This window comes from Asterias amurensis, chromosome 21 (assembly GCF_032118995.1).
Source record: "Asterias amurensis chromosome 21, ASM3211899v1".
Lineage (NCBI taxonomy): Eukaryota > Metazoa > Echinodermata > Asteroidea > Forcipulatida > Asteriidae > Asterias > Asterias amurensis.
In genome coordinates, this window is record NC_092668.1 from 2,087,066 (window position 1) to 2,112,619 (window position 25,554).

The 25,554-nt window shown below is 38.5% G+C and overlaps 1 protein-coding gene across 3 annotated transcripts; it reads left to right on the forward strand.

The window, feature by feature from the left end:
* The first annotated feature begins 323 nt into the window (after positions 1-323).
* LOC139952879 (uncharacterized) lies at positions 324-25,172 on the forward strand. 3 transcript variants are annotated; one of them, XM_071952152.1, is made up of 10 exons: positions 325-856; positions 2,116-2,767; positions 3,913-4,011; positions 6,065-6,230; positions 6,524-6,721; positions 10,179-10,912; positions 19,871-20,139; positions 20,550-20,682; positions 20,925-21,089; positions 21,514-25,172. In XM_071952152.1, the coding sequence occupies exons 1-10, from the start codon at positions 593-595 to the stop codon at positions 21,615-21,617; spliced, it is 2,784 nt and encodes a 927-aa protein (XP_071808253.1). In that variant the 5' UTR covers positions 325-592; the 3' UTR covers positions 21,618-25,172. The 3 variants fall into 3 exon arrangements, with proteins under 3 accessions (XP_071808252.1, XP_071808255.1, XP_071808253.1); XM_071952151.1 differs by having other exon boundaries at positions 324-856; positions 20,925-25,172; XM_071952154.1 differs by lacking the exon at positions 3,913-4,011 and having other exon boundaries at positions 324-856; positions 20,925-25,172.
* The last annotated feature ends 382 nt before the right edge of the window (positions 25,173-25,554 follow it).

The following is a 25,554-nucleotide window of genomic DNA, read 5'->3' on the forward strand; positions in this document are numbered from 1 at the left end:
CTTCATCTGTCAGAGTCCACTTCAGAGAAATACAAAATAAAAACAAGATTATTTCGGCAAAAATCGGATTTATTATAACTCCGATTTTTGCCGAAATAATTGTGTTTACACAACCACAAAGGAGCTTTTAAAACACTTTCTATTAAAACGATTATTTACAGGTAATCGATGCGACCTTGATAAACTTAAGCTCAGTCACTCGAAGTGTGACTGTTGTATATAAATATTTTGAAGGTTGTATCTGTTTATGTTTATTATTACAAATTATGTAGGCCATGTAGTTATTTATTCATGTCTTTTGTCAGCACCGTTATGTTGTTAGAGCGCCACCAGCTGGAAAAATTCCGCAGACCTATTACAAGTAATCACTCATGCATGTCATTGGTCGAATTATGTTAATGCGCCTCCTGCGCTGCGGCATAGACCAATCAAAACCGCACAATTCCGTGAGCGCTTTCCCTATTATTTACATTAAATCCGCCATTCTTCTGTTTGTGCTGTGCTCGTCGCTGGAGATAAACATGCACCGATTTGGCCGAAATAAACACCGTTCCTGACAAACTGTGGCCCCGTAATCGTTTGAGGTGACGTCATGTCGTTTGGAGTTGTCGTGGGACCGGGAAACATTCCTGAGAAATTGTACAATTGGCGGCAATTAAACGGGAAAGAGGTGCCGTCGACGTTGGACAATTCAAAAGTGGCAGGGTCTGTGTCGAGCAGTGCGACGGTAGCTGAGCAGCTGCATACGGCAAACCAAGACATTGCGACAAGGCCGCTAGGGTTGGTCGCACCATTCAACCGTAACAATTTGCATGCAAAGAGACGGGCCAAGCTAGCCTGTCAGAAGCTAAACACAGTGAGTACCCCCTATTCATTGCTTATTCATTGTGTTTGCCAGTCAGTAATATAATGTTCAGTCCAGGTGTGTGGGATTTGTTCTTGTCTGTATTTTGTTGAACTGTAATTTGTGATTTTATTTTCTTGAAAAAGGGCAACCTTGATTTTGACCTGGTCAAGTTCAACACTGACACTTTTTAAAATAGTTTCTTCTTGTTTTATTTCTAATTAAATAAGGTACTTAAACTCTTTGACTGATTATTTTAGGTCAAAATAACATTCTGACATTCAGCATTACATTGTAATTTGAGTAACCGTATTCTTGGAATTTAATGTCAAAAATGTTTCTTTTTTAGTCTTTTAAAAATGGGGGGAGGGGAGACTGAAAAATACCGGAATAAAAATTGTCATTGTTGTTTTAAGCCAAATATTTCCATCCACAAGTTTGAATCATCGACTATGTAAAAAAGGTTTTTTTTTGTTTAACCTTTATGAAAATTTAAAGATTTTAAGTCTCACTGGTCTCTAGGTAAGACTTAATGCACTGTTTTGAAAAACAGATTATTATTAATAAGTATTGTTTTTGTAAGCTGCAGAATATTGGATGCTGCTAAACTTTCAGTTCATCTTGCCTTTTTTAGAGAAAAAAAAAGAAACATTTAGATTTGATTCTGGGCCATTCATATGACCTAATTTTTAAACCTACACACAAAGAACAAATTTTGTTTGCACCATCCTATTTCCCCCAGAAAGGTTTACAAGAAAAATAATTACTGCTTCAGTGACTCTGTATTTTGAATGACAAAAAAAAACTTTATAAACGTCTGAAATTCCTTTGATGTGGAAGGTAGAAGTTGCTGATGCTTAAAGCAAGGATTATAGCATTCTTCTCAGACAGATGAAATTCCTGTATTTGAGTGCATTAAGAATCCACTGTATTTTCTCCCATTGATGTTTATTCAAGCAAGGTGTGCGTAGTGCCCTGTGGAGATTAAGTGCAGTTATTGCTTAACAGTGTCCTTGTTGGTTACAGCAGTGATCAATGCGAGGGATTGTGCAAGGGATTGTTAGCCTTTTTTTTTAAAGCATGTATTTTATGTAAACACATTGACGAATTGAAGCTATATAGCTCTTTAACGATAGTTTGAATGTTTTCCCCAAAAAACTGAGTCTTCATTTTCTGTTTTGAGAGTCTCTTAAAGTTTGTTCCTTCTGTTTATTACATTTTTTAGAAATGTGATTTCATGACGTGATTCCCTGTTTTTGTCTGATTCATAGCACATGCCGAAACGGAAGAAATCCAAAGGGTATGCCGCTAACCTGCTCGCCATGAACAGCCTTCCAGTTAGTGTGCTGCCACCAGGAACTTTCATTCCGATGAACACCCGTCCCATCATGTCGCCGACCATCATGGAAAGAGCTCTGAGTGGTGTGAACTTGATCAACTCTCCGGCTAACTTGGTATCCAGGCCTCAGCTGATCCGGTGTTGCGGATGCACATCCTGCGCGTGTAGCTGCCATGCCCACCGAGCAACCAAAGTCGACGCGGGTTCCCAAACCTGCGAGGCAGACTTGACTAAACAGACGGATCGCCACCCGTCTTCAGCCGACCAACCAAAACCATGTCAGCTTCCAATTGACCTCAGCATTAAGATTCCCCCGGCAGAGAGGGAAGCGCAGGCCCAACTCGACAGGCAGATGGTGGTATCCGCGAATCACTCAAACGGTTTCCCCGCCGTCCGCAAGGGGTCGTTTAAGTTTCACCACATGATAAACGCAATGCAGGAAGCCAACAAAGTGTACACCAAAGATGAGAGTAGTGATGACGAGGCGGTCGACATTAAGCCGATATTTATTACAAAGTTAAGCGAGGACGGGACATTTAAACAAGAATGCAGGAGTAGCGATGAGGGGAGTCCTTCGAAATTGAGTAAGTTGGGAGGTGAATTAAAAGCCTCTGGCACAGGTCTGGGATTTCCTGGAGGCCATAGCCTCAGTTGCCCTTGTGTTGGCCTTGGTGCCCCTTCAACACGCTCCCATAGACTTTAAGATTTTCCAATGGAGGTGCTCTTTATAAATTAAAAATGGCCTTGCCCTCTCAAAGATGTTCGCTTCGTTTTCTTGAAAGGGAACCAAGGCATTTTCTCCTAAGTAAAAGGCACCGTAGGAGAGGATTGAAAATTTCTACTGGAGCTGTTCAAGGGCACCTAGGCAATGACCAGGGGGCATGAGGGTGATCGCCTTCGTTGCCCTGGTGAAGTATCAGGCCTGCTAGAGGCCTGCTAGAGTACTAGGCCAAGTAGAAAAAAAATGTAACAGGTATTTTTGGAATTGTTAATGGTAGTGAATCTACAGGTAGAGATAATTTTGAAGCGCAATAAGGGACTGGTTTCAAAAAGATGTAAGATTCATCTGGAGTTGAGCTTTCTTCTTCTGAGATCAAACTTAAATTGGCCCGTATAATAATGTTGTCAACCTATACATTGTCAGTCAGGGGCAGTAAGTAAAACCTTTCATTTGTTCAAATTGTGTACAGAGCTACTACAACTGTGTACTGGTCACCCTTCATGTATATAGTGTATGATAATCATAATATTGCATGTTGACGTAACATCAATCCCATAAGTGGAAGTGGATGACATTGAATGCTCACATGGTAGGAGGGTTGACTGCACTGTGTAGATGCATGCAGGCTGGCGTACGTAAATAAAGATTAGAATAGACTGGTGATCATGTAGCTGGTAAAACCCACTTCATTTGTAATGTTGTAAGATTCAACAAGTGGTTTAAATTCAGAGGGTGTACATTCTTATCAAATGAACTGAAATGCCTTACTGCTGTTTTGCCAAATTGCAGGTTAATTTTTTTTTTTATTCGGTTGCCCAATAATGCAACCACACAAGTTTTTTAATTTTTATTGATATGATTTTGAAGGTCCTCCCCCCCTCCCTACCTTCAACTTTGTGAGAAATGTTCATGTTGTTATAAATCTTAATTTCAAACGAATGTTGTTAATTTGGAGAAAATGTTATGAGTGAAGAATATGGGTGCCAATTTCAGTGGTTATTTTTCCAGTGTACCAGAGCGAAGAGGGTCATAGCTTTACCCCATTCCCGTATGCCCGGCCTGTGACACTTGGAAACGAAATGACGAGTCCCCATCAACAGACCCAAGGTACCTTAATACACTTCCACCCATCGGGGGTGTCACCCATCGGAGCTTTCACCCATTATGGATTTCACCCATTAGGGCGTCCACCCATCAAGGCTGCACATTGTTTTCTGTTTCTTATATTTGTTATGCACCCTAACTTAAGTTTGATTTTAGTTTTTTGCCTTTTAATTCTTTATCACATTTGGGGAGGATTTTTATTGTTGAATCAAAGTTTTAGCCAGGATTTTGTAAAAGGGTGTCCAGATTTGCTGGAAAATTTAAAATATGGGTGTCCAAACTGTGTGTCCACATTGTTATTCCTTCTTATTATTTTTAATATGCACCCTAACAAAAGTTTGTTTTTTGTTTGTGCCCTTTAACTTTCCATCACATTTGGGAGGACTTTTATTTTATTGGGGTGCTATCCAGGGTTTGGTAAAGGGGTGTACATAACTGGAAATTTTCAATCTTGGTCTCAATTTTACCGAGACGAAGTCGAGGTAAATTATCAAGAACCAGGCCTCGGCGGGTTTAAACCACTAGTTGAAAACCGATTCAACACACTCTGATTCCCCTTCATAAACACCTTTTCGGTCAAACACATCAACACTTTTTGGTCAAAAAGTAAAATAAATGCAAAAATTATAAGAACAGGTGCAAGCTCGCGTGTCACGCCCATGTTTCAACACTTTTTACTGGTCATAAACAAAGGTTTATACACACACACGTGACGCGCTCTTCACCAATAGGAATAGCGAAACTGTCTGAGGTATTTATGAATGACAGATAAAATAGCATAGTGTCCAAAAGATGCCCCTTAGGCTAATGCCACATTTTAAACGTTGTGACTAATGAATGCACTTATGCCTGATACTTCTTTCTTGAAAGGGAAAGGTAGGGGTAAAAACAAAACACTCGCCTGTGCACACACTGGGAACCTTTCATTGGGCACAGGGGCATGGAGGCAATCAACTAGGAAACATCAGGCCCATGAAGTGTCCTGTAGTAGTGAAGTCCAACAGGAATAATAAATTCCTCATTAATCATGTCATTAATTAGGGACTTAATTAAAATATGTCAAATAGCAGTGTTAATTGATACTTTTCTTTGTTTTTTTACGTATATACAAACGTACGTATGTATGTCAGCACAAAATAACCATCATGTTTCGTTGTACAAACCAGTCATGTGACTTTCCGCTGATCAGCTGACTTCCTTAGTTCTCAGCTGTGCCAAAGAAATCTTTTGTTATTTTAAGCACAAAGCACTAGAGTCGCCAGAAGCTACAGTGGCATGCTTGGCAATCTAGGAAACTTTCAACTGACAAAAAAACACAGCATATTTTTAACTAACACTAAGCACCCAAACAAAGTCAATCGTTGTTTTGTTTTTTTAATCCATTTTAATGATTTTGTACTACACTTGAAGAACTGAACAGAACCAAACCTTTTTTGCTGAGTTTGGTTTATAAAAATGTTGAAACGCATTTAATTCGGAGCTACATGTAACAACCAAAGCAAAAATATCTGGTCTCTGATTCAATCTTCTTTCTACCTCTGAGAGTTGGTGCATGATATTTAGTTGATTTAAAGGCAGTGGACACTATTGGTTGTTACTCAAAATAATTATTAGCATAAAACCTTACTTGTTAACGAGTTATGGAGAGCTGTTTATGGTATAAAACATTGTGAGAAATGGCTCCCTCTGAAGTGACGAAGTTTTTGAGAAAGAAGTTATTTTCCACAAATTTGTGTCGCTTGGACTTTTATATTCCCAGAGTCCTCTGGCATGAGGAGGTCATATGCTCATTAGGAGATCATGAGCTAACGAGGAAAGCTCTCAAGATTCATCCCAGGCCCGATTTCATAAAGCTGTTAAGCAGAAAATTCTGCTAAGCAAATTTCTTGGCTAAACCAGCCAGGACGGTAAAATATTCTAACCTATTTTTGCTTAGCGAAAGTTTTTTGTGCTAAACAAGTTTTTGTGCTTAAAAGCATAATGAAATTGGGCCCTTGTGGGAATTCCTTGGACAGATTGCTTCATTTCTAACCTTGTTGTTTTTTGTTTTCCTCAGAATGCGAAGGTATCAATCAACTCGGAGGGAACTTTGCTAACGGCCGTCCCTTACCTGTTCATATACGCCAGCTTATCGTAGAGTTGTCTAAGAAGGGTGTGCGTTCCTGCGACATCTCACGGCAGCTCAAGGTCTCTCATGGCTGCGTCAGCAAGATCCTTGTAAGGTAAGTTGAAACATCTCAGATATTTATCTGTGAATCTTCAAGATATTGTACACATACATTACATTACAGTTATACATTACAGTAGTACTGGGCCTGATGCTTCGTTTTTGATAAGGCAAGGGGGTCAAGGCGGGGTTTTTTTTGTAGTAAAGGGCACCTGTATGAGGAACTTAGAAATTCCTCTTTGAATTATAATGCCTACTACGTACTCCATGTAAGTGTTTCTACTTTTCCCAAGGACCAAATATTATGCCTGCATACATCTAAATTGATTTTTGTTTGATCATCTTCAGATACCAAGAGACGGGGTCCATCCGCCCCGGGGTGATCGGCGGCAGTAAGCCCAAGGTAGCGACGTCCAACGTCGTTGATAAGATTGCCGAGTACAAGAGAGACAGCCCCACCATCTTCGCCTGGGAGATTCGGGACAAACTTCTTGTGGATGGGTTGTGCTCCAAGGACACGGTACCGAGTGTCAGCTCCATCAACAGGTAACAATCCTTGTTTGTTCATTGGGGTGTTTTTTTATAGCTTTGCCTTGATAAATACTAGCTCAATACTCTCCTGTCAGAAACAGAAACCCTCATGAACAAAACAGCATAAATGTTTGAAAAGTGTACAAACAGGAGATAAAAATGTAACTTTCCAAATTGCAGAGTGTAGTGATTGTTGAATCATTTGTAGCCGAGGAAAACATGGTTTACTAAACGTACATGTAGGGTAAACATACAGCTGGGAGACAGGGTAGGGAAACATCTCCACATAATCGGGGGTGAGAATAGACATCAGAAACTTTATTACTCTCACAAAAGAAGAAATGGCATTGTCAAATGGTCTTCAGCTATGAAGTGATGACATTTCCATCTTTTGGTAACCCCTGGGCCCACTTTCATAGAGCTGCTTAAGCAAAAAAATACTTGCTAAGTAAAATCAGATTACCAGCCAAGACTCCACTCAATTGTTATGCTAAGTAAACAACAGCTAAATACCAGTCACAAGCAATGTATATGGCATGAAGTTTGGGCTAGTAACATGTGTAAAATAAGCGAGCTATTTTCGTGCTTAAGCAATTTTTTTTGTTTAAGCAGCTCTATGAAATTGGCCCCTGGTCAGGAGTAAAAGATTCCTACAAGCTTCCGGGAACAGTATCCTCAGCACAAGAGGTTTACATCAAAGAGCAATTTTTCTTTGCATCTGAAGAACAGCTAATTTTTTCACATGGCAAATATTCAAAATAATATAGAATCTGAAATTTGTTCATCATCACTGCATAATGTAGTGATTGTTTGGGGCGAGCGACAGATGTGTAAAATGAACGAACGTATTTGCCACCGTTTGGGATTTTCCAAATGGTTTCCATTCATTCAAAGCAAAACCCATAGCAGTAGGAGCCCATTGTGCCAAGTACATTATGCCCGTTCGCTCATGCATGATTTTTCATCAGGCGCTGTACAGTGTGTACTCATGCGGAGATCTTTTCATGTTCCACTGCAGTCCCTTCTACGCTTCAGTGAGAAATTGTTCACTGGGGATCGTAGTTGTGGACCCCTTAATGTTGTGCCAGGGACCTCTGGACTGCTCCAGGAAGCTCTTTGTTGAGTCTGTGCATTCATGCGTAGTACCATCCCCTGAAAGGAAACCATTGAACGGACATACAAAAAGTGCTTGCTGCAGAGTGGCTGTAAAGAAATCCTGGGTTCCCTTTTCCAAAGCAAACAGAAGGGTTACTTTGTGGTGAAGTTGCGGTTGGGTTGACCAATTGTTAACTATTTGTGGGCTGAAATGATTACAATATTAAAGGAACAGTTCTGTTGTTGCACTCAAAATTTTAAAATGGATGGTTACTGTGCTGCAGATGATTTTGCTCATGGAATCGAGTTGGTTTTTTTATTAAGAAAATGAAGACGATGTATTACACAATTCAAATCAATGTAATACCAATTTTACCATGTACACTGATGTGTGATAAGCACTGTACTAAGTGCTTTTCAGAGACCTACCAGGACTAAATCCACAGTCAGGCCTTTAAAGGAACACGTTGCCTTGGATCGGACGAGTTGGTCAAAACAAAAGCGTTTGTAACCGTTTTTTATAAAATGCATATGGTTGGAAAGATGTTTTAAAAGTAGAATACAATGATCCACACAAGTTTGCCTCGAAATTGCGTGGTTTTCCCTCTACTGTGCGAACTAACATGGTCGGCCATTTATGGGAGTCAAAATTTTGACCCCCATAAATGGCCGACGTGTTAGTCGACGAGGTAAAAGGAAAACCACGCAATTTCGAGGCATGTTTGTGTGGATCATTGTATTCTACTTTTACAACATCTTTCTAATAGATGTTAAATTTGCATCGGGGATAAAGAATATTAATTTTGGTTTTTACCCATACACCGATGTGTGTTAGCACTGTATACTCAGTACTTTCCCGAGTCCTGTGAAAAAAATATCACAGGCATGTTACTCGGGTGGGATTCGAACCCACGACCCTTGCAATTCTAGAGCAGTGTCTTACCAACTAGACTACCGAGGTTGCCCGGCAACTAGAGGCAGTTCGAATCCTATGTTTTGGCAGCGGGTACCGCAACGATATAATAGATGTTAAATTTGCATCGGGGATAAAGAATATTAATTTTGGTTTTTACCCATACACCGATGTGTGTTAGCACTGTATACTCAGTACTTTCCCGAGACTCGGGAAAGTACTGAGTATACAGTGCTAACACACATCGGTGTATGGGTAAAAAACCAAAATTAACATCTTTCTACCCATATGCATTTTATAAAAAACGGTTACAAACGCTTTTCAAAGACCAACTCGACCGATCCAAGGCAACGTGTTCCTTTAACGTCTCTTGCGAAGGGGCTCACAAAAATTTCTCTGGTAAGGTGCACTTCTACATGGAAAACTATTGAAACCTTGCTGAGGGCACCACAGCAAAAGCCCAGAGCACCATGGCTGTCGGTGCCGTCAGTTTAAATCGAGGCCTGTACAGGCATACTTCTCAGGTGGGAATATCAATATGACCAAATTAAAGTGATGAGATAGTCTGGCTCCACTTTGTTGTTTTGAGAATCACATAGATTTAATGCAAGTGTACATAAGAAACATGACATTGATCGTTAAAGGAACACGTTGCCTTGGATCGGACGAGTTGGTCTATAAAAAGTGTTTTGTAACCATTTGTTATAAAATTAATATGGTTGAAAAGATGTTTTAAAAGTAGAATACAATGATCCACACACATTTGACTCAAAATTGTGTGGTTTTCCTTCAACTTTGCGAACTAACACGGTCGGCCATTTATGGGAGTCAGAAATTTGACTCCCATATGTGGCCGACCTTGTTTGTTGACGAGGTAAGAGGAAAACCATGCAATTTCGAGTGATACCTTTGAGGATCATTATATTCTACTTTTGAAATATCTTTCTAATCATATGCATTTTATAACAAACGGTTACAAACGCTTTTCAAAGACCAACTCGACCGAACCAAGGCAACGTGTTCCTTTAAGGTAAAATCTTGTCACTTATGTGTACAATGTTTGTAGTCATTAAAGCTTGAATACTTTGTGATCATTTAGAAAAGAAATTATACCTGGGCAGTTCCTTTAATTGTTTACAAACAAGCCTATTGCCGATGCATTGTATGGGAGTTCAAGCTGGCTGGCAAATTGCCAAGTGTGCTAGTAGTATATTTCTTTTATGAATAACAAAATCCATTAATTCCTGGAAGTGGACAGTGTAAAAATAGTTTTCCTGTTTGTTTTGAAGAAGGAAAAGACACAAGTTATTTGCCTGATGTTTTGACCCTAGAGTCTTTCAGAGTCTTTCTCGAAGGCTAAAAACCTAAAAACAGGTAAACTGATGTATACAGCAATAGCAAATTGAAATAATCAAGTAGCCATGCTGATCTATTGAATTGGTTGATTGATTTTTTCTTCTGCAGAATTCTGCGTAACAAGATCGTGAACGGACAGGTGCGACACGACCTGTCACTCACCACAAAGAATCACGCGGACTCCGGACACAGCGACTTGGAGTCGACGCCAATCTCCTCACCAAACATGACCTCCCCGATGGCCTCCCCAAATTGCAGACCCAACATGATAGCCCGCCAGCCCACCCTGACCCAGCAGCAGATTGCCTGCATGACCGACGCCCAGAGGGAGCAGTACGCCGCCTTCCTCCAGCTTGCCCAGTCGGCCCTTGCCTCTCAGGTCCAGAGTAACTTTCTCTCCTTCCCCGGCGGGGTGAACACCATCCCGGGAGGCGGCGGCCCCGCCCCGCAGGGCATGAACATGCTCACGGGGCCGTTTGTCATGTCCAGCACCAACCCTGTGTCGACTGCTAATCTGGCAGGCCTCCCTACTTCTACCCCAGTGACCGGCATGAGCATGGCTAGCACACCCACCTCCATTCAAACACCAATTGTGCAACAGTCATCCCATCCTGCCCTCCCTCAAATCCTTCGGGGGGTGCCCCCTGTCGGCAACACCCTTCCCCTTGCCACGACGATGCAGAGCACAAAGGGCCATGATGCTGTGGTAACCGTCGCAACAGAAGGCCTGCTGCAGCCCACGTCCAACATGCATTCCATCGACAGTTTGATTGCGACGGCAGCTGCCGCTGCGGCCATCCCGCAAGACGAGACGGAAGATGACCCTAAGGTTAAAGAAGAAGGTAAAGACGTAACCGATTCCTAACACCATACCTCTTCCCTCGCTCATTGCCATCGCTAACCTGAAATCCATCTGTTCGCTTCTTCTAGACATTAACAACTTTTCATCGCTCTGACTTTTTCATTAATTTATCAACTCTCACATCATCATGCCTGGAACTTCATGAAGGGTGTCGCCTCTTAGCCACCCCACCCCACCTTTCACTATTCAGCCTAAGAAGCCTGGACTAACTCTTAATCTTGATTGTCTCATGGTGCTTGCTCATTTAACATTGGTCATGGAATATAAAAATGGTGCAAGTTGTGACCACCACTAAAAGAATTGACATCTCGGGGTTTCTCCTAACGGTCATTCTGAAACCAACAGACCAGGGTTCAAGTTCATGGCTCTGCTTATCGCCATTTTTTGCGCTTACGATCACGATTCCCTTCTTACGTGCAAGTGACGAGTTTTTGCGCTAGTCTTGATTTAATTTACTTAATGGAGGACACAAACCGGGGGACATGGTTCGTGATCTGGGCAGCCAGCTTGGGCTGGCTTCCTTGAATGAAATTCCAGGCATGAAGAACCAACATTCTTAACTCATCAAGCTTTGTACTGCTTAACATCATCAAAACTCTTCAAGTTGTTTTAAGCACAGTTTGAAAGCACCTTTATATGTAACTAACTATTTTTAACGTAGGCTTCGGAAATATCAAGATTGTATGAATTTGTAATACCTTCTTATTAATTATATAAATTTATCCCTTGGTAAATGACAATTTTATTTATTTTCTGGAGAGGGGTTAGATCTGTATTTTTTTTTTATGGTTGGATCATGTTCTTCCAAGGTCAAAAGGAACATAAAAAATTCTTAATTATTTTCTCAATTTTACCAAAGCTTAGAGTTCTCTATGGAACAAAACATTTTGAAATAGGGGGTTTCTAGTATTAGAAGTTGGTAAGACCTGACCTGCCAAGTAGGTGCAAAGTCTAAGATAATATGAAGAAGGTTATTTTATACAATTCCAGTATAAATTCAAGACGATTAGATAAATGTTATGAACGCTGGTGAAAAATTAATGCCAAATTATGCCAACAAAATCAATAGCTCTGTTGCTCAAAGAACAATTGTAGGAAGTTCGCTGGATCGCTTAGCACCCTTGTTTATCAATTTGTGTATGAATTTATAAAATTGTTAGTTTAGATTTTGATTATATATCTTAAGACGAAACACTTTAATGGTCTTGAAAACAGGCTGGAAAAGAGATTTAGGAATTCAAGCTAAATCATGAATTTTATTATATTTATTAAATAATGTAGATCAAAAAAAGATATTACTAACACAATTGTTTGCGTCTTTGTAAATATGAATTTATAAATTTGGAGATAGACAAAAAAAAAACCTAGCAAACAATTACACTGTGTTTTGTGACGACTATGTGCCTCTTACGCCAGGTTAATGTTAAGCTGTGACCAAAAACAAAAATCAAATAACAACTTTCCGATAGACCCCTGGCATTGACACCATCTCTGAGGTCAAGTAGTAACTACTTTGACCTCAGTAGAGGTGCTGTTTTTGGGCCTGGGTCGTCATATGTGAGGGGTCTATCACAGTTTAATGAATGTTGCTTAAATCGAATGTCTGTTAAATATAAAGATATATTAGATCTGCTGAGTTTTTAAATACAAGTGCAGCCTCGTCATACTCTACCACCCAAAACAAATTTGGATCGTTAAACTCCTGCCATATCAAGCAATGTCAAACATGAGTTTGTCGAATGATTCTCTGTCTTCTCCTTTAAACATTTGATACTTTTCAACCAGGAAGATGTTCTAAATCTCGATGCACCAATTTTGTGGGAAAGGCGGTATGAGGTTGCACCTTTAAGCTTATTACAGATTCAGTTGTCAAGTGTAAAGTGATTTTGTTTTTCTTTTTGGTTAGTTTTGAACGAGTTTGTTCTGGTCTGTGGATTGTGAAAGGGTTGAGGGGGAGGGGCTAATAAACTTTGGTTTCTGATCAAAGGGGGAATAAAAAAAAGGAAATTTAAAATGAATACCACAAAAAATTTGTAGGGGGGGGGGACAATTGAATTTTGTTGGGCGGCCAACAGGTAGTTCAAGCCCCAAATTCTTGAGACCATTCATAAATTTGATTTTTTTTTACATTCCTGTCACTTGTTTTTTTCAAAATGGGTTTCGTATATAATTTTCACCAATGAACTTTTTTTTTTAAATGGCACGATGATAAAATATTGTAAACAATAAAGTTAGGAAAATCAGGTTTTGAAAAACGCATCGGTGACAGAAAAGTAATATTTTAGCAGCGTTGTTTTGATACTAATAGAGCAAAAATTATTTCTGGCGAATTCAATCTGTCTTATTTGGGATTTTTTTTGTACATACTCTCACAATAGTCTGGTAACAAAGTTGTAATGTTTCATGATGAGGGGGCTTGTTTGTTAAAGCATTCAGGGAGCCAGCTTGCATATTATAAACAAAACATTATACAAGAATATTTTAAGTCGGTGTGCGGTATTCTTGGAAAAGTTTTTGTGGTAATCTATATGGACATGATGAAAAACTTGCGTTTCTAAGTCATTGAGTTTTTTTTTTATAATGTTTGTTTTGATAGCTGTATGGGTTTAGGTTCTACCCTGACCACAGGTACCTTAGATTCTCCCAAATTTAACCCCCTGGACTTATGGAAATTTTAACGGATGGATTACTGATTTACCCAACCATGCTTTAAGGGTAGCTCAAACTGTTTTCTTTTCTTTTTAATCAGTCTTTGAACTTATATGAGAGCTTTTGACTTGAAGAAAAACATAATATCAAATCAAAAAGGCAGTAAATGAGACTGACATAAAAAAATGCTTTGAGTGGGAATTTTGTTTATTTAGATTTTATTAATTTTTAATAACCTCTGTTGCCCGGTCTTAGCCTTCGGTGCCCTTTCAAAAGTTGTCCACAGATTGAAAAATTTGTTTTGAAGTGCCCATAAAAAATAACATTGCCCTCTTAAAGCCATTATACACTTTCGGTAAACAGTATTGTCCAAGTCCCACACTTCGTGTATCACAACTTATATATAAAACAACAAACCTGTGGAAATTTAGGCTCAATCGGTCATCGGAGTCGGGAGAAAAAAAACCGGGAAAACCCACTCTTGTTTCCGCGCGTTTCGCCGTGTCATGACATGTGTTTAAAATAAATCCGTAGTTCTCGCTTATGAGGATTTATATTGTTTTACCGTTTTCTCAAAAAGTAAAGCATTTCATGGACTAATATTTCAAGGGAAGTCTTTCACCATTACCTTCTGTAAACCCTGTAAATTATTAGTAAATCTGTGAACTTTTTTTGTTTTTTTTCTGTACCGAAAGGGTCCAATGGCTTTAAAGATGAAATTCCATATCTGGACCAGTGGAAAATGTTTCTCTTTACCGTAATACCAATAATTTCCTCCTGCCTTTAGCTTTCTATAACCTAGTTGTCAGAAATTGCTAAAATAGAAAACGCTAATTTTATGCTTCTGCGTGCAAGATTCAAGTTGCTTATTGCTAATGAACTTCTGTAAGATTAGTTTTAAACCTCAGGCCTAGTTTTAAGTTGACTGCAACAAAACAGGTTATTTTATGTTGTAGTTTATTGTGAACTTGCATGTAAGTTTCTGTAAAGCTTGCAAACAAGAATCATAAATTCAACACACTAACTCTGGAAAATCATTTGGTAAATCTAACCCTTTCAAATTAGTTTATAATGTGGTGATGGTTTTTGATCGATTACAAAAGCTGTAGTTGGCGAAGGTATTATTAACTCTTGTTATTAAAGGGAAGGTACAACATTGGTTTAGAATATTAAGTTATTCCAATAAAAAACAATGTATGCTGTGGAAAATATTAATATTTTGCTTTCACAGGGAAAATGTTCGTATTTTCCTTGTTGGTGCTCCATTTCCTTGTGCTGGAATTTTTGGTCATGGTTTTGTTTCAATTATTCCATTGCATCTTGCCTTTCAGGTCTGTGAGCTTCAAGTTGACATTTTCAATTTATTCATGATCCATGGTCAGATGAGAATGTTCAGTCAACTTTCTTTGGCCTTTTTGAAAAAAAATTCAATAAGCCAATACCAAAACTCTTTGATATTAAAAAAAGAAACTGAATTTAACTATCGGTGATGTACCATCCCTTGGGTTATGTTTATGTTGGTTGTTGTAAATAGCCTAAACTGTGATTTTAATGTTTTCTTGGTCACTCCAATAAAGCAGAGTATAATTTGAAGGAAGAACAACAACACCGTGTGCCACATGTGTTTTGTTTTCGACAAAGCTCATGGTCGTCATTTTTTTGGTGTTGTAGTCTTGTGCCGTTTATACTGTACAGTAGATCTGTAGTGCATGCTTAAGAAAATTATAAAATTCCAGGGGTGGATTTCACAAAGGTAGTCCTAACTTAGGACTAGTCCTAGGCAATGCTAAGAGATAGGACCAGTCCTAAGTTAGGATGAGTTACTGGTCCTAACTTAGGACTAGTCCTATCTCTTAGCATTGTCTAGGACTAGTCCTAAGTTAGGACTACCTCTGTGAAATCCACCCCAGCGCTGCTAAGTGCAATTGCAAGACAGACATGGAGTGATCCAGTGAAACATTTAAACACAATCTCAACACGTGCTAACGTCACACATCATATTTACGTCCGCTCAGAACTATAAGGTCCTTAGTGCAAGTTGTAATGATTAATTTCTTCAAACTGCCTTTTCATGTTTTGGAGCTCCTGGTATAAACTGGTGATCAAGAGTGATCATCAAAGTATTTGTTTGGCAAAAAGAAAGATTCGTTTTCTTAGTAAAACATTTGTTCATTATGACTTTTTTTCTCAATTTATATGCATTTTTCATTTAAGATCATTACGCACGCGAAATTGCTGTTTTAAAAGCACTTGATAGTTCAGAGCAGATAAATCCGACTGTCTCACATTATGTTTAACTGAAATGTTTTGCCACTTTCAAAATTTGTGCTTCTATCTATATAACCTGCCGTCGATTTCACAAAACTCTTCCTAACTTAAGATTAATCTTAGGACTTAGGACGAGTCCCAAGCCTGCACTGTAGCATGCAGACCTTCAGATTAATCAAAAGTTAGGACGAGTTACTCATCCTCGTCCCAACTCGATAAGACAAGTCCTAATTCTTTGTGAAATCGACCCCCGTCTCTTTGGAGTTGACACATTGAATGTTACTTTCACTGTCTGCAAGAAGCTTCGTTTTCAGTCTCACTTTTCACCTCTGATTGATAACTAGTATTCCCCCTAGATTCCTGTGTTTTTATTTGAACCCCGCTAGCTTTTAAATTGTTTGTGAAAAGTGGATATATGGTTGTACCATCTAAGAAAGAAGAGCGGAAGCCCATCGTTGTCCCTAAACTCAGGACCAGAGATGTCCGACAGTCTTGGTTTTTTTTATATATTTTTTTATTGAATAACAGAAACAAAATATGTTAAAATGCGGGTCTGATTCAATTCTATGACTATGAGTTATCAAGTAAATTTAACGCCAATAAGAATGAGAATAAATTTCCTATTAGTAGTCTCCGTTCAGGTTCATAAATTTTATATGACCCTGTAATAAAAGCAGTCAATGTGTCAGCAAGTTAAATTTTTTCTTTTCAAATCTGGTCTTGCAAAAAAATATCTGGTCCTCTAAATATTTTGAGCTACAAATTAGAGCCCAGCCTGACCCGATTAAATAATCGACCAGCGTCCTTTAGTCCTTACAAACGATCATGAAAGAATTGTTTGGCTCCGTTTTTCAGCAAGAGGTTCAGTTGAAAACTTTGATTGAAATAAAATCGCTTGGTTGCACAGGCTTTAGCCCTTGGTTCCACCAGCCTCTTTGGGGGATCTTCTGAAAAGTTTAAATAATAGAAACATTTTCAAACAAGACCAGTAGGCCATTCTAAAATCCAACTTTGTGCACGATCGCCCAATGCTTTTACTGTGAATGAAAGTGTCAGATTTATGTCCGTGTATTTTTCGGTGGTCTAGTAGTAATACATCTGCTTTAGAGTGGCAAAGGTCGTGGGTTCAAAACCAACCTGAGTGACATGCATTTGGATTTTTTTTCTCACGAAAATATCAAGCATTATACAGTTCCTCTTACCATAGAGTAAGCTCTTACCACACAACATCCGGGTATAGGTAAAACCCATTAATGTCATTCCAAAATAAAAATAAACTTTGGGATTGTGCTGAATGATGAGTTGTTTTTTGTTTGAATTTAACGGAGCTGCCTTTAAAGACACTAATTTCACAACAACAGCAATAAAACAAGGCATTTAAGGCATTTGGACTGACCAAGGAGATGAGTGCAATTTGCCTTTTATGCATTGTCCCTGATATGTAAATTCCTCTTGTGGCATTTAGGTGATATGGTTCAGTGAGCATACATGTATAACAAAGAAACATGCTAGCACTGTATGACTGTGGGTTGATACAATGCTTGGGCAGGCACTGAACCATGAATAAGTTGTTGACAATGAAGTTTATACAGGTTGTAACCATGAGTACCCAATGGTTAAAGTTATTCAACAAACATGTTTTATTTTCTGGTTTTGTTGTTGTTGTTGAGGCAACAACAAAGCACATCAGGGTTGGTCAAAGAGGAACTTTTTGTACTAGCTCTTAAGGACCGTCTGTTATTTTTAGGTCAACCTCTGGACATTGTAAATGTTGCTCTCTGTGGACCAAATTTAAATCTAATTTGAGCGAACAGCCAAAACTCGGACCTTTAAGCGCACTTAAGGTCATCCCCAACACCAAGTGACTTGAGTCAAGTGTAGTGAGACCTGGCGGGGGGCTCGTACTTACGCTTAATTGTTCAATGTTCACTTTGCCGTCCCATCTTCAGACATTACAGTGTCGCTTTTCGGTGGAAACATGTCACTTATTGATTTAAATAGGAAGCACCAATTCTTGTTTTCCTGCCATTGCACAAAATTAACAACCTGGCCCCAAACTTCTGTTTGGCAAAATTCTTTACTAAACAAGAAATTAGTGAGGTATGTGTACCAGTTGCAGCAATGTGATCTGCTGTATTTTGGCTGGCAACCTACTTTTAGCTATGCCTTTTATTGTTTCTGAGACAACCAACAAACTCACCAACCACTATATGATGAAGTCATGGTCTCCCATCCTATTACTGGCCATATTTATTGGTGCTCGGCTCAAAAATTTGACTCCCATAAATGGCCGACCGTGTTTGTCGACGAGGTAAAAGGAAAACCACACAATTTCGAGGCAAATTTGTGTGGATCATTATATTCTACTTTTAAAACCTCTTTCTAACCATGCATTTTATAATAAACGGTTTCAAACGTTTTTTTTTTTTAGACCAACTCGTCCGATCCAAGGCAACGTGTTTCTTTAAAGGAAGGGTTTACCCTTTGATAATAACTCAAAAAAATTAATAACTATTAAAACTTATAGATTAGTGTTAAGCCATTCAGCTGTTGATAATGTTAAAGATTTTGAGAAACAATACCCTTAAAAACGTGGTTTAAGAGAGAAGGATTCAAAATTATTGAAGCACTTTTTGAAACGAAATTTTCGCTGGCTAGATTTTGTAGATGGGATTAAAACAACCTTTAAGGTGACAACCATTATACCACTAGCTCTTCCATTGAGCTAGTAGTCTTGGAACCTGGACTTGAATAAGTAGCACTGAAATGGAATCTAATGATGTAAATGCAAGATGGCAATTTGCGACTGGATTTCAGGCAGACGTCTAAAAATATAACAGCTGCCGTAGACCTGCGGTAGACCTGCCCAAGAATGAATAATTTTCAGAGAATGATGGGCTGACGATTTGCATCAACTGTTTTCACTCCAGTGCACTTTTTCAATAAAATGAACTTGTGATCACTGGACCTTGTACTTCAGCTGCACGGAATTATCCAGAGTCCTTTTGCTGTTTTTTTTTTTTTTAGCAGGGTGCTGAAATATGCATGCTTAGAGAAATTAACATTTTTATTCATTTGTATATATTTTTTGGCCTGTGGAAAATGTTCAGTAGCTTTTGGATAAAGACAGTGGTTCATGCAATGAATTTTTAAAAGTTCCTTCGGGGTACGAAGTTCATTTAGTCTGAAGTTAATAATTTATTGTAGTAGGTGCAATTCTGCAGGTTTTCAGTCTGCTTTTATTTAAAGGCAAGAAAATTGATGATATTTACAGAATATCATAAGAATGCTCGAGGCTTTAAAGGCACAGGGGTGGATTTCACAAAGAGTTAGGACTAGTCTTATCTCGAGTTAGGACCAGTTACTCGTCCTAACTTAGGACTATCCATGCAATTTGTATATCTCCTAGGACTAGTCCTAAGTTAGGACTAGTCCTAACTCGTTGTGAAATCCACCCCTGGACACGTTCGGTATTATTGTCAAAGACCAGAATTCTCACTTGGTGTATCCCAACATTGTGCATCAAATAACAAATCTGTGATAACTTGGATTCAACTGGTCATTGAAGTTGCAAGAGAATAATGAAAGAAAAAATGCCCTTGTTCATAAATTTGTGTGCCTTAAGATGCCTGAAAAGACTTCCGGCCTGAAGTCTTGTAATATTTGAGTGAGAAATTACCTCTTTCTCAAACACTATGTTACTTCAGAGGGAGCATATCTTTACTTGGTTAAAGTAGACTTCGCACTCTTTGGTTTTTTTTTTTGGGGGGGAGGGTGTTTATTGGTCTCATCTTAAGGCAGATTTAACAACAATCACTAATTTAGTCAGCCTGATATTCTTCCTACTTGAGTCTGATTTCCTTCATCTAAATGTTTAACATCCTTCCTTGCCTTTTCTCTATTGGGGCCTTGGCTACTACATGTATGCTGGCTAAGTTCACTTTTTCTGAGAGTCCTTGGCTTCACAACCAGTACAAATTCTCACCACACTATCCCAAAAACTGTTTCTCACATTTTATAGAAGTTGCCTCAACGTTGACACGCCTGGGAACGATGCAGTACAGCTCAAACAAGCCCATGAACACTGTTACGACCACAGCCAGCATGAACCAATTACAGATGCCCTACATCCACCTGGGCTCAGGGCCCACAAATCTTGCCTCGCTGGTCGGGTATGGGGGCGGCGGGGTCCTCGTCAAGGACGAGGCCACTCAGAAGATCTTCCGTCTGCCGTTGGACAGCAGTACTTTTAACCCAGACTCCAGTAATTACTACCAGCAGCAACTTCTGGTAAGCAACTTTTTGACAAAGACAGGGTTCCCTGAAGGGGGACTAGGCTACCTTTTTCTTGAGAATAATCAATTTAAAGGATGCGCTTTAGAGAATAGACTTTGATGACAGAATTCAAAGATAATTTTAGGAGCTGGACTTGAATCTACGACCTCCAGCTGGAGCTCTACCAACTGATATATCTAGCCCTATTGTTTGTGGTCGCCCTATGTTGTCAATATCTTTGTCATTCAACCTGTAACTTCCGTGAAGCCACGGATCACACCCAAGTTTACGATACAACCTTGGAAGTGGCAGCAGAGGAATCTCTTTTAAGGGGATGCACATTTTTATTTTAAAATGACAAGTAATAAACCACAATTTTAAGATGGCAACTACATGAGTTTTGTTTGTTTACCCCCTCTCTACAGAACATGACCAGTCAATCTACACAACTCCAACTGTCGAACCTCCCACCACTGACCCCAGTCTCTGTCCTCTCGTCAATGAAGGGTGTAAGTGGTGAGATACCCAATACTCCAGTACAGCTGGCAACAAACACAGGTGAGATTTAAGGCCCGTTCACACATGGGCACCAGTAACGAGGGTCCTCTGTAATATGGGTGCTGGTTGTCTGTCACTTCATTCCATCCGATTATTTAACAGGTTTTCATAAAACTTCTTCGAACACGAATCCACAAACTTTTTTTTTTTAAATAGTAATTAGGTTTCGTTTTTGTTTTTGAGAATGAGTTCAGAAAGGTCTTCATATTACTAACCCGGTCTTTTTTTACTTGTCTTCTCAGAACAAAGATCTCCAAAAGAAGCGGCCAGCGCCATCAGTCCCGAAGATGATGCAGAGGGCGCTGTCTTCATTGAGCTGAAGCCAGCCTCTGTGCTGGGTCACCAGATGCCAGTGTCAACCACAAACTCATTCATTAAAGCAGAGCCAGGGGTAACCTACACTCAAGGTACTACTCACAAAACGCTTAGAACTGAGAGTCAAACAGTTTTGGGAGGACAACAGTCTGCGATTGATATCCGTACACATCAACCAAGTTTTGTTCTCCGTTCCTGAACCAGTTCTACCTAGAACCAGTTCTACCCAGAACCAGTTCTTCCCTAAACAAGTTCAACCCAGAACCAGTTCTACCCAGAACCAGTTCTTCCCTAAACAAGTTCAACCCAGAACCAGTTCTTCCAAGTACCAGTTCTTCACAGAACCAGTTCTTCCCCGAGTTCTACGTATCAAGCTTCTCAAGATAATTATATGCCCCATGTAGAAAGGGTCTCTTCAACACTTGGTTTTGCATTTTTTTGTTCACCATTATTTGTTTGCTCTTAGCAGGCTAAAATATACATCTGAATTTGTGTGCTGTTTGTCGCCCTCTATAGGTGGTCTGTTGCCCCCAGCAGGCATCGGCCAGACAAACTTGTCGCTCTTCCCCACCAGCCAACCCCCGAGCGGCTGGACAAGAGCAAGTATTCAAAGCAGGTAACTTGGCCACTATTTCTCAGTAACATTTGGGGCATAGCTCTTGGAAATTAACAATTGATAAGGTAGTTTTTGTGACGGCTGTGGCTGGTGAATTATATGTTGATTTTTAAAAAAAATAAGAAAAAATCCAGTGGCCAAACGAAGCCATATCTGTTGATTTTGATCGGCCTTGCACTTTCAGTGTCCACTACCAGACACAACCGTAGCTGAGTGCGGAACTGCCCCAGGTCATTCATTGCCTTGGTGCACAAGGCTCTCACACTAAAAAACAAAATCAAGAACACTTTGAGTTGATGAAGTTGGTTGAGAAATGGTCCAAGTCATATTTTTTATAATTTTACGTGAGATAAATTGAAACCTATTTTTGTTTTATATTGTACATGAGAGAGGGGAACCAAAATGTAAACTTATTTTAAAATTCTTGTTTTGTGGAGGTTTTTTGTTTTTCTTTGGGATATTGAAATCTGCCAGTTTAACTGGCCTGGAGTATGATATTATTTAAAAGAGGTGGAAAATAGAGCCTGGATAGATTGGGTTAATTCTTCTGTTTTTTTAGGTTTCATTAAAAGTGAAGGTATCAAGAAGTAGTTGACGTCATGATGTAGAAATGGACACAATCTTAATTTTCATTATCATTGACTGATAATTTTGTCCTGACAAATTTAAGTATTTAGAAAAGTGTCCTTTTTTTTCTTCGAAAAGGTGGCTTTGGCTTGACTTCAAAAATTTAAAAACAAAATTATTGAAAAACTGAAAGTGGGAATGTTATACATGCGGGGGTTTTTTACTGAAAATTTCCTCCAACTGAAATGTTCATGTCAAGTGCGGCTTTGCTCATCTATAGTGTTTTACCTTCACTTTAAATGAAAGCAAACTTGTAAAATGTCTATAAATTTAAATGTAACTGTCAGTTGTAGTCTTGTAACGTTTCTTTTGCTTTCATAAATTTGTACAGAAAAATTGTTTAGTTGTAGGTTTATTGTGAAAGCCATTGTATTGTTGTATCATGGGCAGTTGTACATTTTGGTTTAGATCTCTTAAAGGCAGTGGACACTATTGGTAATTGTCAAAGACGAGTCTTCTCACTTGGTGTATCTCAACATGTACATAAAATAACACACCTGTGAAAATTTGAGCTCAATCGGTCGTCGAAGTTGCGAGATAATGATGACAGAAAAAACACCCTTGTCACACTAAGTTGTGTGCTTTCAGATGCTTGATTTTGAGACCTCAAATTCTAAATCTGAGGTCTCAAAATCAAATTCGTGGAAAACTACTTCTTTCTCAAAAACTACATCACTTCAGAGGGAGCCGTTTATCACAATGTTTTATACTATCAACCTCTCCCCATTACTTGTTACCAAGTAAGGTTTTATGCTAATAATTATTTTGAGTAATTACCAATAGTGTCCACTGCCTTTAAAAGAAGGTATTCAGACTTTAGATGTTATAATATTAAGTGCAAAGAAATATGCTTACTTTATAGTTGGTACGTCTGCTAACTTGAATTATTTTCTGCTCATGGAAATGTACAGTGTGGCTTTCAAAAGTGGCTGTGCTTAGTTCATATCAATTTGACATGTAAATGCCATGTTTATCTGACCGTAACATTTGCTTCTGTGCTAATGGGCCTTTTTTCCCCAAGCAGAAAATCTCTGCAAATCAGAGCAATGTCTTCTTAGAAATCCACCATGCTCGACCTGTATGCGCTTCTGCATTATGTCTTAGTGCCTATTCAAGCAATTAAACTGTTCTTGCAGAAAAGTGCTTTGCGGCTCAAGACTCTTTGAGTTAGACTACATGCCCTATTTGAGCTGAGTGCATAGTTGTGTGTGCACGGTTAGGTAGTATTTCAGACCTTTAGAAAATAAAGTTGAAAAAAAGAAAAGGCGCTAAATTTTGTATTCATTTAACTTGAAAGAAGATTATTTGACTTTGGAAATTTGAACTTTGCACTGTTATTCGTAAAAAATGACTCAAGAGACCAGGTTGAAAAAAGAAAATGTGTTAAAATTTGTATTCATTAAAACTTCTGAAAGAAGGTTATTTTGTCTTTGGAAAAGTTACCATATTTTGCAAGTTTTTGTCAAACTGAACTACAACCATGTGCAGGAAAAATCAACTTTTAACAGTAATTATAATTGGGGGACTTTTTGAGACAATAGCTAGCGCCCTACTCACTCGTCCAATTCTATTTTTTCCTAGCGAAGGGGACAATAGACCTTTTTGTTGCAACATCAAGTTTTTGCCATCCAAGCCTAGAAAACTATGAGAAACCATTAATGAAAAGCAAAAACTTTCTTTGTAAAAATGTTACACAAAACATTAAAAAATAATGCTGTATTTGTTGGAAAACAAAGCAACCGATACTTGTTGTTATATTGAAAAATCCAGAAGTTTTGAATTTTGTCACAACAGCTAATTACCTGATAATTTATTTTCCCGACAAATGCCAACCAGCGCGAAGTGTTTATCAACATAAAAGGTATATAGAAATTGACAAGTGATTGGAACACATGCTATGGTCTCAAAATTCACCCTTTATAGTCGCCGCAATCAGGTATTACCGATTATCATGAACTTGTTTAGTGTAAAAAAAAAGCATTAAAGAATTTCTTAAAATATTCCTGGCTTTGTATTTATTGATATAATTTTCCATGTAGACAGGTTTAAAATGGTTGTTGAACTAATTTAGTTTTCAGGGGTGTACAGGTTGTTGTCAAGGCTTTACTAACACATTACAGGGTAACAATGTATAATTAACAAATAATCATATTGTGTGATCATTCAGCCTTTGAGAAAGAGACTCTGCTAGGGTCGAAATGTCAGGTCATTAACTATTTTTTTTTGCAAACGAAAAATCATCATAGCTTTTTAAGCTTTCAATATATATCTATTTTTTCATAATTGGGTAAGTATAATTCGTGGAACCTAATAATACGTGTCAAACATGCAAGTTGATGTAGAACCAGTTAGGAAAAATCCTTCCACTGTTTACCAAAGGTTTGTTACTTGTTGGGATTCCCTTTCAGTTGTTTTGTCAACAGAGTTTAAAGAAACACAAAATAAACAAAAAATGTTCAAAAAACTCAGTTTGAAAAACAGTCAGTTTATAGTAGTTACTTCCCAAACGAAATATGTTTACAATTTCATCCACGATCGAATTTGAAAATCCAAAGAAAAAAGTGTGTTTAAATTAACATGTTTTGTAGCATCATGATGTCATCAATTGAATTTTTATTTGCGAGTCCTAATAATACATTGTTTTCTGAAAACAGTATTTCTTTTGCTTTGCCTAATTATTGTATTGAATGCTTCTAGATGAATTTATGTTTCAAAGAAATTTAGATCCTTGCGTTTTTGCAAAAAATGTTATGTATAGTTTAGCATAGCTGTTATTGGTATTTGTATTGTCTCTTTTTTTTCTTCAAAGAGTAATATTATTTTGGTAGTTTACACTTTAAAATTATTTCAGAAGGAAATTGTACATAGTTTAAATAAAACATTATTGTAACAATTTTGTCATTTGTAAAATAAACACTATATAAGACATTCAGACATTTTTGCATTTATTTTACTTTTTGACAAAAAGTGTTGATGTTTTTTGACCGAAAAGGTATTTATGAATGGGAATCCAAGTGTGTTGAATCAGTTTTCAACTAGTGGTTTAAACCCGCCGAGGCCTGGTTCTTGATTATCAAGAACCATGCCTCTGCGGGATTAAACCACTAGTTGAAAACCTCTTCACCACACACTGATTCCCTTATTAAACACACAATGCTTGTTTTGTTTCTTTGTTACCAATCACGTACAAGATACGTCTTCCACTCGAAACGGCAACATCCACGCCGAAGACTTTTTAGACATAGTTCCGGGTCATGTCACGCCACCCTCTCACTCAACTCAAAAATGGCGCACACTTGTGATTATATTCCTCC